Below are 15,196 nucleotides of genomic sequence, written 5' to 3'. Positions count from 1 at the left end.
GTGGTCTAGTGGCCTTTTCAGGACAGGAAAGATCCCCAGTCTTTTCTGCCCCGTTGCTGCTGATCCATTCAGTGCCACCACGTCATTAAAATGGCTGCCAAGACTTAAAGCAGTGGCCTCGTGAGGCTTCTGTGGAAGTCTTGTAAGGCCGCCGTTTGAAGTCTTGGCAGCCATTTCAATGAAGCGGTGGCAGCGAATGGATCAGCAGCAGCGGGGCAGGAAAGAATAGGGATCTTTCTGCCCCTAAGAGGCCACTAGACCACCAGGTGTATAAAGGTATGTGCGTGGAGGGCACCCATTGTATTAAGTTGTCCTGCTCTGTGAAGGTAAGGGAACCCCGGTCTACATTTCGCAGGATCCCCATGGACCTGGAGGGCATCCCCGTGGTAACCGTGGGATTCCCACTGACTCCGTTCCCATGCAGCTCTCTATTTCCAACTTGTTTTCTTTTCTTTCCAGTCACTGGTTTTGTAATTTCTTTGATAAAAATTATGCATTAATCTGACCAGCAAAGCTGTTTTGTAGTTCAGGCCCCACTCCATTGAGTGATTATTTTACTGTGCGAAGAAGATTTTGTTGCACAGCCTTATAGGGTAGTTCCAAGTGATATTTTAATCTTTTAAAAAAGAGTTTGTGGGAAGTACCAGCCCCAATTGCTTGCAAATGTCTACATACCTGATCTGAACAAGGGGTAACTTTGTTTGTGCACCCCCATATTTTATAAAATGTGTGTACACCACTACTCCACACCAGCTGTGTTCCTAAAAATTCTTACAAGTGGTTAGCATAAAAGTGTGTGCTGTCTTTTGTACGTGTACAGCCTCACAATTGTATAAAATCAGGGTCGATATTAGATGCCCTAGGTTGAACCCTCTTTCTTGCTGCCCCTAACCTCTCACTTTTGCTCTTGCCCCTGCTGTTGGTGCCACTGCTGTAAAATCTCAGTGGGACCTGCAGCAGCAGAAAGTAGCAGTCAAACAGGAAAGAAGCATGGTGTGGAGCCTCTGAAAACCTGTGTACTGGGCTTTGAAAGTCCATCCGGTTCGGCCTTCATGCAAACAAAGCCTGTGTTGAAGCAGGGGTGGGACTGGCTGGACACAGCACACAGGAATTCAGAGGCTCCATGCCATGCTGCTGCTTTTTTTATTGCTGCCACTGCTGCTGGCAGTCCTGGGGGAATAGGCCACCACTACAAAGACTTTGGGGGGGGGGGGGGGATGGGTCCCTTTCTGCTGCCCTCCAAAGTTTGGCGCTGTAGGTGGTAAGACTGACCCTTCCCCCCTCTGCATGTAAAACTGACTTTACTCATGGAAATTCCTTTAGAAAAATACCCCCATAAAGAAGCAGCAGATAATCCAGTGAAAAGGTATTACCTGCAACTTTACAGGGTTTTTTCTGCCTAACATTAAATGAAAGCTTTACTGTGTGATGTAGTTGCTTTTCTTCAAATATCTGATTCAGTTTTACAGATGTTTTTATTCACAGAACAGCTGTTTCCTGATAACTTTACCCACGACCCAAGTTACTCTGCAAGTTTTTTTTTTCTTTTTCCATAGCAGGTGGGAGACAAACATTTAAGAAAACTATATGAGCAGGGCTGGAAAATATTTAGAAAACTGCATACCGTGCAATATTTTTAGGATTCAGGGATATCTTTTCCCTTAATTGCATTTTTGTTTTTTTTTTTAAACGTTTTTCAATTTTGCAACAGATTTGAATTTTTCTTACATGACAGTTGTGCTTTTTTTTTTTTTTTAGCATTTTCATTGTCTAGCTTATTTCGTCCTAGACTGGTCAAGCTTTTTCTCCCCCTCCCCCCCCTCCTTTCCTCCTGCCATTTTCTCTTCCTGCTATCCTTGCCGCTTCTGCACAGGCTGACAGCGGCAGGCACTGGGTTCTAAATATTAGGTGCCTTGACACCCTGGGTTTTCCCCCACTGGATCTGAAATACTTGAAAAGGAAAGGGAAACCTTTTTATGGAATACTTTGATAGTTTTTAATGAGGAATGAGGACGTCTTGTAGCCACAAGAGTAATGAGTGGAGGAGTGGCCTAGTGGTTAGGGTGGTGGACTTTGGTCCTGGGGAACTGAGGAACTGAGTTCGATTCCCGGCACAGGCAGCTCCTTGTGACTCTGGGCAAGTCACTTAACCCTCCATTGCCCACCGCATTGAGCCTGCCATGAATGGGAAAGCGCGGGGTATAAATGTAACAAAAAAACAAAACAAAAAAAAAATGTGTAAAATGACCTCTGCCAGGAGCACTGCTTCATTGGTAATAAGGGATGCTAATGAAATATTAGACTTGTCTTTCATTTTCTTCCTTCTGAACACTAGCAGATACATATTTTAGTGCTGTCCAGAATTTGCACCCAGTATTCTTACAATGTAGTGTTTTCTTTTTCTTCTAGATATATTGGAAAGTCGGATTCAATAACAATCAGTGTATGGAATCACAAAAAAATTCATAAGAAACAGGGTGCTGGATTTCTGGGCTGTGTTAGACTTATGTCTAATGCAATCAACCGCCTCAAAGACACTGGGTGTAAGTAAAGTTATGGAGGTGATACAGCCTTGCCATTCAGCATTTTTAGTAATGGTTTGTACAGCTGCGTAAGGTTGTCCTTACACATTGCCAACAAACGTAGCCTTTAGATATCACTTGTTTCTTAGTGTCATAACTATTTTAAAATGTATTTGCATTAAACTATGCTTGTTTATAGGCTACAAAAAGATGATTTTTGAATGTAATTTAGTAAAGCAGGCTGAATGATCTATTTACTTTGGCCTGTTCTTGTGCTCTACAGAAAGTTTTGAGCTATGTAAATGGACATATATCCTAAGAGATTCAATCTATCCTACAGCATTTTTTCTCAGGTTGCAGAACAGACATTTAAACTAGTCTAGTTCTTGCCTATTAAACTCCTGTGCATAATATTTTGCATACATCTGAAGTTTGCAGAAGAGGGGCTGATGAGCTCAATTCAGGCCTCATACATGGCAAGCAATGCTTTATTGTTGAAAGCCTGAATTGGCTGTTCAGTCCGCCGGATGTGTGCTCTTTCCTTGCTATTCTGTTATGTAGTGGTTCCATGTGCAAAATTAGTTTTTACAGAAGAGTAGGGAAAAACTTTAAATATTTGTACATATCAGTAGGTTTTTAAAATGTTATTTATTAATTTTGTTAATGTTTGTCTTGACTGTGTGGTACACTAGGTGTGTTGGTACTGAAGGTCTTTTCTGATATTTGTTGACGGTGCAAGAGAATAATTTCTGTAGAGATTTTCTCTTTTGTTTATTGTTCAGTCATCTACATTTTCTGCTTGTTACAGATCAGAGGTTGGATCTATGCAAACTTGGGCCAAATGACAATGATACAGTACGAGGACAGATAGTAGGTAAGTGAGTGTCATTAGTGAATCGTCCACAAAATGCTGGCATAACTTAAAATTTGTAGTTCTTATTTTGGTGTAGTCTAGATTGTAGTTAGAAATACTTTTTCCCCATAATCCAGAACAATGTAGCGACCCTAAAACCTGTGAGGTTGCTGTATAAGCCAGTGCTGCTCCTGGTGAGAGCAGTTAGGTTTAATCATAGCAGACTACTTGTTCTTTGTCATCGTTTCTCTCTTTTTCAGAGAGAATGTTTAGAGAGGTGACACTGATTTCTCCTGCTACTACTCTTCATTATCAACTTTGCTTTGTTGCTTCTTCGGTTTTATTATTTAGGCACCTTTCACTTATGTTGGTCCTAATACATTTTATTTCTTAAATCTAATAATATTTCTTAAATATGCTTTTCAGAATGAAATGTGAACACCAAAAGTTTGGATGCAAATACGTTTGCTCAGTTCTTCTGAGATAAAATTGCATTAATTTAGAATTCATTAAATACTATGAGAATTTTAGTTTACTGAAACCTGGAGTGACCGGTTCTTATTGCCACGGCAGATTGAAAAATGTTCATGAAGTTAGCTTAAAAGATACTGATAATCTCAAAGCATGATCTGAGTTTCTGCTTTTCCTGGCTCTTTCTCAAAACTAGAGAGGCAGACTTCTATGGTCTATGCCCTACTCATGGCTAGACAGATTTGGATGAGTTGGAGTGGGGCTTCGATGACAGCTTCAGTAGTTTAACATGGCCATTGCTGGGCAGACGTCTACAGTCTGTGCCCTGAAAATGGCAAGGACAAATCAAGATCAAGTATGCATTTGTAGTACCTTATGCTATGAGTTTATCTTGTTGGGCGGCAAACTAGATGGACAGTACAGATCTTTATCTGCCGTCATCTACTATGTTATTGTTAGGCTACCATTAAGTTAGGCTACTATTTTGAGCCTTTAAAGACACCCTGATTAAGTCTGGTTAAAAAAATAAATAAAATTATGTAGATCTGAGGAGACCCTCCAATTTCTTTTTTGGGTAAACCATGGATTCTACAGGATTCAGGTTTATGGACACGTATCAGTCATAGGCTTGGAACTGTTCTCACAGCTTGGATAGACATTCTGTGAAGACAGTTGAATAGAAGCATAGAGGCACTTCTGGTTACATTGTGTCTTTTTGCCACATTTGATTCAGTTAATCACTTTTTCGTTGCTAAATCGGCTATGGAAGCTGGTTTACCTTAGCTAGTCTGCAGATTTAAAAAAAAAAAAAAAAAAAAAAAGGGTAAGAGTAAGGAATCTTGAGAGACTCCACACTCTGATACCCATGAGATAGACACATCATCTGCTCAGTGGACCTGTGGACCTGCTTTCTTTCTTTTAGACAGGAATGAGCTTAACCAATTTATGGCTGCTGGTTATTCAAATTTAGGGATTTCCTTTCATTTTATGCGAATGACTTTTGATTATCAATTCCTTTATCATAGCATTAGAGTAACAAAGCCAATCCTGAAAAATCTGAGTCTCTATAGGGATTTTTCCAGCAATAGGATTGATCGATTTTCCATGGAATAGTTTTCATTGCTAACTTCTGTTGCCCATCTAAAGCTTTTACTTTTGATCAGCCCATACTGTGACAGAGAGATGTTAACCTTTTTCTTACATGCAGATATTTCTTCATGTTTGGATTATTGTAATTTAGAGTACCTGGGCTTCTGAAAAAGGTTTTCAGAGACTGCAGTGTGTGCAAATTGTGATGGCACCAATGTTGATGAAAGTGCAGGGGAGAAATAGGTTCATATAGATCCGTTGGTTGTCATTTTTATATTGTATTCAGTCCAGGCCATTGCATTTAAGTCTATTTATAGAATGAGCAAAGGTATTTAAAAGAGAGGTTGAAATCTTATGTTCCTTCTAGGCCCTCCTCCAGATACCTCCCCCCAAAATGATATGTCTGGTAGAGACTAAACTTTGCTGTTTTTCATTCACCTGTTGAACTTATGGGCAATTAAGTCTGTTTAAGCAGGCTTTCGCTAATGGATTCTTATTTTAATTTATTTATATTGATTCAGGGACCTGCAGGTGGTATTTATATTTTGATATCTCTAATTCATAATGGTGATGCCTGGAACCCTCTATATGTAGCCAACATTTTAGTTTGTCACTCATTGCACGATGGGTAGTGTTCATTTTCTGTGTTTGTATGTATTTGTTGTGACCGTTCTTAACTTGGACTTTACCTCGAAACAACATTGTGAGAGGCAAATGAGAAATATAAATAAACGTATCATGATAGGGAAGTTTTAAACAGACAGCGCTTTCCTAGAGTTCTCTTGTGAGCTGCTAGAGCTGTACCTTGCATTTATTCAAGTGGATATTGAGACACTAGCGTCTCCTCAGGAATGAAACAAAATTCAGAAAGAAAAATAAAAAGTTGAATTATATGTCAAGTAAATTATTGCTATTGCTAATACAGTGGCATGGAAGCAGATGTATCGCAGATTTTCTAATTCTAGATAATTTAACAAATATCTGTTAGAATCTATCATCTTACACAATATATGGCTCATTTGATAGTCAATTTGGTGCGTATATGCCAATATATGTTCGTATAACACCTCTTTTAAAATTACCCCACACAAGTACACATCATGGCAAGGTACATAAGATCGTAGGCGTTGCCATACTGGGACAGACCAAAGGTCCATCAAGCCCAGTATCCTGTTTCCCAAAGTGACCCTTCTAGGCCACAAGTATCTGGCAATCCAAAAGAGTAAAAAAAGATTTCTTGCTGCTTGTTTCAGGAATAAGCAGTGGTGTATGCGGGTGTGATAGAGTGTAGCTGTATTGCACTTTGTGTCAATGTGTTCTGGGGTGTATTGTGTGTATTCTACTTTCATACATTTATTCCTGCTGTTGAGCTGGGTAAATTTACATGATTTCAGCTACCTTTTGATTTCTATAGGATTCTTGCTAGTATTATAGCCCATATGTGCCTTTCTAAAATAGACTTCAAAGAGGTGCCTTTTTTGCCCTCTCAGTCCGGGTGACAAGTTATAAAATTGCCCCTTATTTGTAAAGATGCGTTTCACTTTACAAAAATACAAAGATTTTTTTTTGAAGGGGGGGGGGGGGGTTGCATTGATTAAATGGGTGTAAATGATTGATATTCATTAATCTTGTGCCCTTTCAGTTAGGACATGAATTATCTCTACAAAGGTTGCAGGTTAGAATCACAGTGGGGGGAATTGAAGCCCAGTTTAAAGTGTTTGGCTGAAAATAGAATACACACTATCGGGTGTATAAACTATGTATAAACTATGACTGTTTATGCTCCAAACCTCACCCCAGAACACATTGACACAAAGTGCAATACAGCTACACACTATCACACCCGCATACACCACTGCTTATTCCTGGAACAAGAGCAAGAAATCTTTTTTTACTCTTTTGGCTTGCCAGATACTTGTGGCCTAGAAGGGTCACTCTGGGAAACAGGATACTGGGCTTGATGGGCCTCTTTGGTTTTACCCAGCATAGGGGGGGGGGGGAATTGAAGTCCAGTATTAAGTGTTTGGCTGAAGGGCAAATGACTGCACACAGTTCTGTGAGTATTTTCCTAAGGGATATTACAGCTATCTTGGTAGGTGAAACAGTTATTAAGGTATTCCACTACTTATCTACCTTCTGGGATCCTGCCAGGTACTTGTGACCTGGATTGGCCACTGCTGGAAACTGGATACCGGGCTTGATGGACCTTTGGTCTGGCAATTCTTAGGTTCTTATGACATGTAAGGAACCTCTGAAATTAAACTCAGTCTCCATATGGCACTGCATAAATAACTCTCCAGTGATTCTGACCAAGTCGCAAACAGGTCAGGGTTCAAATACTATTTATGGCCTTTTCCTCCAAACCTTTTTAAAATCCAACTATGTTAATTGCTTTTAACTCCTAAGCCAACATTGTTTCAGAGCCTAATTATGAGCCAAGTAGAAAAGTATTTTCTCTTTGTTTTTTTAATGTATTACCTTGTTTTTTTTGTTTGGGGAGTGTTATTTTGGGTAAGAATAGGGAGGGGGGTTCTATTCTTAGTGGTTAGTGCAGCAGACTTTGATCCTGGGGAACTGGGTTCAATTCCCACTGCAGCTCCTTATGACTCTGGGCACATCACTTAACCCTCCATTGCCCCAGGTACAAATAAGTACCCTTATATACTATGAGGCATATTTTCAAAGCACTTTGGGAGGCTAAGTTCCATAGGTTTCTATGGAACTTTGGGAGGCTAAGTGCTTTGAAAATATGCCTCTATGTAAACTGCTTTGAATGTAGTTGCAAAAAACCACAGAAAGGCGAAATATCAAGTCCCATTCCCTCCCCCCGCCCTTTTATCTGTCTTGCTATAGTTAGACTGTTAGAGTGGGGAGGGTTCCTCAATGGTAAAATATATGGTGAATAAGTTATGTTTTGATGCTGATTGATATTTCATTTTCTTCTTTTTGTATTTACAGAGGATATTATATATTTGTTTTGTCATCACCAATAAAAATCATTTCACTTAAATGTATTACTTCATAACTTCATGGCATGTCCCCTTGTCATTGTACTTTTTGCAGGCCCTTTTACAAAGGTGTGTTAGGCTATATGCGCATGCAGTGCGCACCAAAATGAGACTACTGCCGGGCTACCACGCCCCCTGACGGTAATTTCAGATTTGCCACGTGCCCATAACGCCTGGATGATTTATTTCCTCCCACATGTGGCATTTCTGGCGGTAATTGGCAGTTGGCACACGCCGACCAGTTCGCAGGCCGGTTTTAGGTGCGCACTGCTTTCAGTTTTACTGCATGCCCTTTTCCCGTCCCATTAAAAAAAATACCCCTTTTTGCAGATGCTGTAAAAATTGACTCGGTGTGCACCCAAAACACGTGCCTACACTACCTCAGGTCACTTGTTACCGTAGCTTAGTCAAAGGACCTCTTTGAGAGTAAACAATCAATTCACATTTATCCATTCAGGATTTTATGTAATATTTTGTAAGCTGTCTTGATTGTCCATTAGAAAAAAAAATACAACAAAACTAAGATGACGTATTTCTGTAAAATACTTATTCACATACTGAATATATTCTCAAATGGCCAGACTTTGTGTATGCATACCAGGTCCCAAAAGACTAAGAAGAAAACTTCTGGGCTAAAACAATTGTTTTTACAGAATATCAAAATTTAGTTTTCGTAAAAGTACTGGTGTGCAGAAGTTAAAATATATAAATTACAGGAGATACTGGAACAGAATTTATATTTTTTGTCAGTTCACTTACCTTATAATTATAATCAAACAAAATCATTCAACACTCCAATGTATTGTACTGTAAAACCTTGTGGGGGCGGGGACAAGAGTAATAAAAGGCAAAGCACAAGACATGTAATGCAAAGTAATGAGCAAAGAATTTTCAACAATTCAAAGTAATCAAAAACAAAATAGTAAATAAAGTACATTTGTAATAACTTCAAACATAAACTACAGGAAAGTAACAAAACTAACTAGAATAGTCTTTTCAAGCATAGACAAAATAACACAAATATTACATAAACCTTATTTTTATTTTTTTTCTTATTTTTTCTTACATTTGTACCCTGCGATTTCCCACTCATAGCAGGTTCAATGTGGCTTACATATTATATACAGGTACTTATTTGTACCTGGGGCAATGGAGGGTTAAGTGACTTGCCCAGAGTCACAAAGAGCTGCCTGTGCCTGCAGTGGGAATCGAACCCAGTTCCCCAGGACCAAAGTCCACCACTCTAACCACTAGGCCACTCCTCCACTCCTAATATAAAACTGTAGAAAATATCCTCTATGCAAGAGGATTTCAAATCCCTTAGTACCACAAGGAGCAACTCCCTCCCACAAACTTTATTTTGGGTTTAAGAATCGCCCAAAATGTCTGTCTGGGAGCTATTTTTTCCTTAAATTTTCATGTAAATGTTATATTTCCTATCAGTAGTCTCAGGTTATATCTATGGATCATGTACGGCTGGAGAAGTTTATTGTGGATAGACAGGGACAGAATATAGCTTGTAAAAGCTGAGGGGGGTCTTTTACTAAGCCGTGATAGAAATCAGCTGGCTGTAAACGCCAAGACAGCCATAGGAATATAATGGGCGTCTTGGCATTTATCACCAGCTGATTTCTACCGCAAGCTTAAAAAAAAAAAACCAAAACGCTACCACGGCTTAGTAAAAGACACCCTGAATTTGGTTGACATGAGATCTAGAAGTAAAGACAGGATTGATTGGAATTGAATTTTCCTTTTTACCTTATGTATTTCTTTTGTTTAGATGCAAGTCTTCCCCATGAATGTGGATTTGAGATTGGTGTTTTGGATTTCTACTTTATATATGGCTTTATTATTGTGCTTAAATATTGTGATTGCTTAAGCTTTTTGTTTGTGCATTAGTATTACACATTTGGTAATAAGGGGAAAAAAGTATTGCCTAAAATGAATTTGAACAAGATAAATGGAATATGATGCTATGCCCTTATTTCAGAGTACTGTACGTTGTTTTTCATGGTTCTATTTTTTTCTCTTACAGTTTTTTACTGCAAGGCTTTGTACACGTGTAATTGTTTTTACTGCCTCTACCAACTTGGTTGGTCATCTCACAAGTGCCCTTGCCATAGGGAAGCAATTGGGACAAAGTTTGTCCCTGTCCCCGCCCTATCCCCATGGGCTATGTCCTCATCTGCAGAAGCCTCGAACAATTATGATTTTATATTTAAATCTTTTTATTAAAGTATAAAAAGGAACAATATGCTGTGCTACTGTTGTAGCTACTGTTATGGAAAACAATAATAACAGCGAGCAGCTATAATAACCCTCCTCACCACCACCCTCTACCCTTTCAACCCCAACAATAGCTGATTTCTACTACCCCAAGGAATCCTAATCCACCCTGTTAAAATGTCCAGGGATACAAAATACAACCCGTTCTGTATGCCCTAGAGGGGAGAAATAAGCCCTATGGAGCACTGTTATGATTTTTTAAATCTGTGGATGAAAAGAAGTCATCAACAATCTCAGGATTCAGTCTAGCTCTCCTGTCTTCCACAGTCTTTTCTGCAATAGAAGATGTGCTGGTAGCAGAATGTACAGGATCCCCCATGCAAATTTTGCTAGTTGTGGCCAGCATGTTTGCTTGTTTTTTCAAAAAAATCAAAATATCGTTGTCTGCACCACTCAAACATAAATAACAGTCCAGTTCATTAGCAGGCTTCAAAGCAGAAAATGGCATGGGGACAAAGTTTGTCCCCGTCCCTGTGGGCTCTATCCCCATCCCCATGTCATTCTCTAGAGAGACCATTTGGGGTGTTTAGCATGTAAACTGTATTCAGAACAATGAAGTATATTTAAACACCTCATGTACTTGAAATTTGAGAAATTCCTGCATACGTTATGCCTGGTAATACCAATGCCTAGAGCAGTTTGAATGCTTTTGTATACAAACTAAGTGGATGGTTTGCATCATATAAGAATTATGTTCGTCTGTTTTCAACAGTAAGTCTTCAGTCCAGAGATCGAATAGGCACAGGAGGACAAGTTGTGGACTGCAGTCGTTTATTTGATAATGATTTACCAGATGGGTAAGCAACAGCTGATGTCAATTTAAATTGATGCCTCAAAGAATATATTGTAAGAGAGCATATCTGACTTTCTAACCCCTGCAAAATAACGCAGTATTTTCTGGAGGCATGATACTTTCTGGATGTGTTATTAGGTAAACAAGTTTTGACACAATAAATAACCGTAGAAAGTTTGGTTCTTATATTTGCTGAATAAAATCAAGGTCATTGGCAGTTCTGTTTGTTTATACGTTTCTAGCCCGTCTGTTAGACGGGTTACAATAAAACATATAATAACAGTAACGGGAAACCCCCCCCCCCTCAAATTCAATTGCAGGTCATAACATAATATTACAGTGGTATCGATCAAGAGAACTGCATGAAGAAACCAGTTCCTCTCTGCCAGAGGCTTGGCGAGGCACATCATGGAGGTTTATATGCCGAGACCCTGGAGGAAGAGCTAATAAACCCAGGGACATTGGGTGCCTCCACTAGCCATGGAGTAACCTAAGTGCTCAGCTTCAAAGCACCTTATGAAATCAGGAGGAGAAAATGCAAACCATTTAACACAAGACTAGGCAAAAAGTAATCTAATTCTGTTCATTGTGTTAAATGGTTTGCATTTCTCCTCCTGATTTCATAAGGTGCTTTGAAGCTGAGCACTTAGGTTACTCCATGGCTAGTGGAGGCACCAATGTCCCTGGGCTTATATCCTGTCCTGTGCACTAACTGCAGTTTTAGGTAAAGTAGTAAGGTTGCTGCATTAGTTCACTTGAATATAAAAGAATAATTGCTTAATAAGGGTTTGAGGAGGCATTGATAATTTTTTCTCACTTTTCCTAAGCCATCTGTATTTCTTTTGATACATTCTGACAGAATTTGTTTCTCTAGTTGTATTGTGGTGACCAGTCAGAATACTGGATTTGGGTTGGATTGTTGCAGAGCTGCCAAGTTACTTGGCTCCAAGGGGGAGACGCTTTTGGGCAGCCCTGTTTTGATCTTACACCACCACTTTACTGTGGTATTTCTTATCCCCAGTTCTACTCATTGAAATCAGCACTGCAGGTCCCAAAATGCTTTGGGACAATGTTTTCAGAAATCCAGGATTGGGCTAAATTCTCCCTCCCAAAACTGAGTAACTTGACAACTGCTGTTGAAGTATGATGAAGATATACTGTTTTGTTAAACTGTACCTGCTGTACACCACCTTGGGTGAATCTCTTCATAAAGGCGGTTAATAAATCACAATAAATATTTGGGCATTACAGCTTGGGAAAGATGTCACAAAAACAGTTACATTACATAGCTTCCCACTATTCCAGAAGCTGTGGGATAGTTGTCCATCAACCAGCAGGTGGAAGTATAGAGCTGAAAACCAAGCTGAGACATAACTCTCAAAGCATACACTCCAACTCCTCAGTATTTTCTATCTCCAGCAAGTGGATGGACATACTTTTTAGCCTCTAATTCTGAGTATTTTGCTCCTGGTCCAGTTGGTCAACTGGTCCCCAGTTGATCTTTGTGTGCAACTTGAGTCTGCAGTGTCATCTCTGGAGGTTCTGAGATTCTTGTCTCTGGTGCCCCACGAATATGTTTCTTCCCTCTCTTCACCTCTCCTCTGTTTCCCGTGGAGCTCTCCTTTTCCTGTACAACCTTAACTAAAAAAAAAAAAAAAAAAAGGAGATGTTTGTGAGACAGAGTATCAGTCCTGAGCTTTTCTCAGCTGTGGTAAGACTTGTGGAGACTGTGAGCTAGGGGGGAGCAACTGACAGTGGTAAGTCCGACTAAAGTTTGACTCAAAACTGCTCAGAGAGAGCTGCAAGTTCTACTTGTGTAGGGGAGGGATCCTGACTCACTGCATGAGATGTGTTGTGCTACGTCTGCGCCAGCCAGAGTTAATGGCCATTCCCGCAGAGGCAGTTAAGTGGTGTTCCCGCTGTGGGACCCGCCGGCCAGCATTGGGGTGTTGCAGTGCATACAAGTCAGGAATCCCATGGGACGCAGAGGAAACGGTGGCAGCACATCTTTGGATTTGAGGTAGCATCCGAATATGCAGTAGTTTTCGGGCTGTCCAGCAGGGCCGGTCCACAGTTTCCTGCAGGAGAGTGTGGGAATGGGTGCCATTTTGTCGTGACCAACTGACAATGAGAAGCAGCCTCTGACTGATCACTCGTGGAGCACAGCTGCCATTTTACAGCCTCAGGGCCTGTTAGAGCATTCACCTGCATCGGGGTCTTTGTTTTCTCTAAAGCTGATACTGCTCTTACACCAGGCCTATTTACTGAAGCAGGGACGGTTTGAGTTACTGCAAGATGCTTTGGTTTCTTGCGATACTGCCCATCGAGCTCCTAAGAGATCTCATTTAGAACCCCAGGAATGGGCAGATGAGGCTCTTTCTGCTCCTCCCTTCTTATCTGATGTGGCCTCGATATATTCAGAGAAGTTAGCGTTGAAGGAGCCATTAGTGGAGGGAGAGCTCCCTTCTGAGGATGGGGATGATCCAAAAGTACTGAGATTGTTTCATAAAGATGAGCACAGTACTCTTATTTTCAAGGCAATGGCAGTGCTTTCCATTGAAGAACCTTCTGCTTCAGCGTCTTAGGGCTTGTAGGTCCTTCTAAGGCCTTGTTGATGCATTCAGGACCTGATTACAGCAGAATGGCTTTTAATGGTTGGGGGCTGAGAGTGGGAAGAGCCTCTACCTGTTCAGAGAAGAAAGATAAATTGCAGCTTCCCAGGGTGGGCTCCCTGGTTACAGCAGTGACTAAGAAGACCACCTTGCAGGTGGAAGGGAGCATTGCCCTAAAAAAAACCCTACAGGATAGGAAGCTAGAAGGCTCACTGAAACAAGCCTTTGAAGTGGCCTCTTTGGGCCTTGAAGTGACAGCATGCAGCTCATTTGTGACAAGAGCATGTCTGAAGTGGCATCAGCAATCGGCAACACAAAACAGGCCCCATAACGCCCATAATGTTATGACCTGCAGTATGGCTTCGGCTGTCATGGCATGTCAGCAACACTGGTTGTGGTATTGGGCAGCGGATACAGCATCCAAGTAGCATTTAGTTAAACTGGCCTTTCGAGACAAGTGGCTATTTGGAGAAGATCTCAGTAATTTGGAGAAAGAACTGGGGGAAACTAAGCCATAGGGATTCCAAGAGGATAAGTTCAAAACCTTTGGCCGTCTGTCTTTAGGGAGGTCTCGATTTTGAGACAGAAGATGGTATCGGCCTGGTCTTCAGCAATATGGTCAGAAGTCCTGCTTTCAGGTATGCCAAGCTTCCTTTCATACAGATATGAAGTCTCTTCTCAGCTAGAGTGCTTGATTCCTCCAGCGCTTTGTAATGATGCAAGGCTGGTCCACTGTCCTTCCAAAACACCTGAAGACATCCTCCCACCAGAGGAAGAAAAGTGGTCCAAAATCATGTCAGACCAGTGTGTTGTGGATATTCTTACAGACGGTTACAAATTGGAGTTCTCCTGCCTGGTCACTCTTCTCTTCTTGTAGTCTCCTTGTCGAAAGGGAACCAAGGCAGTCGAGGTTCAGGCTACCATAGATTCCTTGCTGGCACTCCGGGCTATTGTTCCAGTTCCCCTGGCTGAACAGGGACAAGGGAGATACTCCATCTACTTCACTGAAAAATTGTACTTCTTGCATTGTAACTTACTACAATATTTTTGTAAGCCACTTTGAGTTTGCTATCAGTGGGAAAAGGTGGGATACAAATGTGATAAATAAATTGTCCGGTCTTAGATATCAAAGGTCTAAACTGCTGCCTCCGTCCTGCTTTGGCATGGAAATACTAAGAGCAGTCATAGCCTCAATTTAAGTGGGAGAATTTCTCGTCACCCTCTATCTCAAGGAAGCATACTTGCATATACCCTTATGACTGTCGCATCTGATATCTCTACATTTTGTGGTGCTGGGCCACCACATCCATTTCAGGGCTTTACCCTTCAGTCTGACCATGGCTCCAAGAACGTTTATCAAGGCTATGGTGGTGGTGGTGTCAGCGTCCTTCCTTCAGTGCCAGGGAATCAGTTCACCTGTATCCCGACGACTTGCTCATTCATTAGTTGTCCTATTCAGACAGCGTGGTGATGACAGACAAAGTTGTTCATCTTCTGCAGTAGCTGGGTTAGGTGATCAATTTCAAGAAGAGCAGATTAACTCCATTTCAGACTCTAGAGTA

At 40.8% G+C, this 15,196-nt stretch overlaps 1 protein-coding gene across 1 annotated transcript in view; it reads left to right on the top strand.

Moving 5' to 3' along the window:
* Positions 1 to 15,196, top strand: part of SMURF2 (SMAD specific E3 ubiquitin protein ligase 2) — a 132,160-nt gene that overhangs the window by 54,511 nt on the left and 62,453 nt on the right. Inside the window, exons 4-6 of the mRNA XM_030206868.1 lie at positions 2,410 to 2,543; positions 3,331 to 3,396; positions 10,942 to 11,026. Of these exons, the coding sequence (XP_030062728.1) occupies positions 2,410 to 2,543; positions 3,331 to 3,396; positions 10,942 to 11,026 (285 nt within the window). The remainder of the gene's footprint in view (positions 1 to 2,409; positions 2,544 to 3,330; positions 3,397 to 10,941; positions 11,027 to 15,196) is intronic.

This window comes from Microcaecilia unicolor, chromosome 6, assembly GCF_901765095.1.
Source record: "Microcaecilia unicolor chromosome 6, aMicUni1.1, whole genome shotgun sequence".
Classification (NCBI taxonomy): Eukaryota; Metazoa; Chordata; class Amphibia; order Gymnophiona; family Siphonopidae; genus Microcaecilia; species Microcaecilia unicolor.
This window is presented reverse-complemented; position numbering and strand designations above follow the sequence as displayed.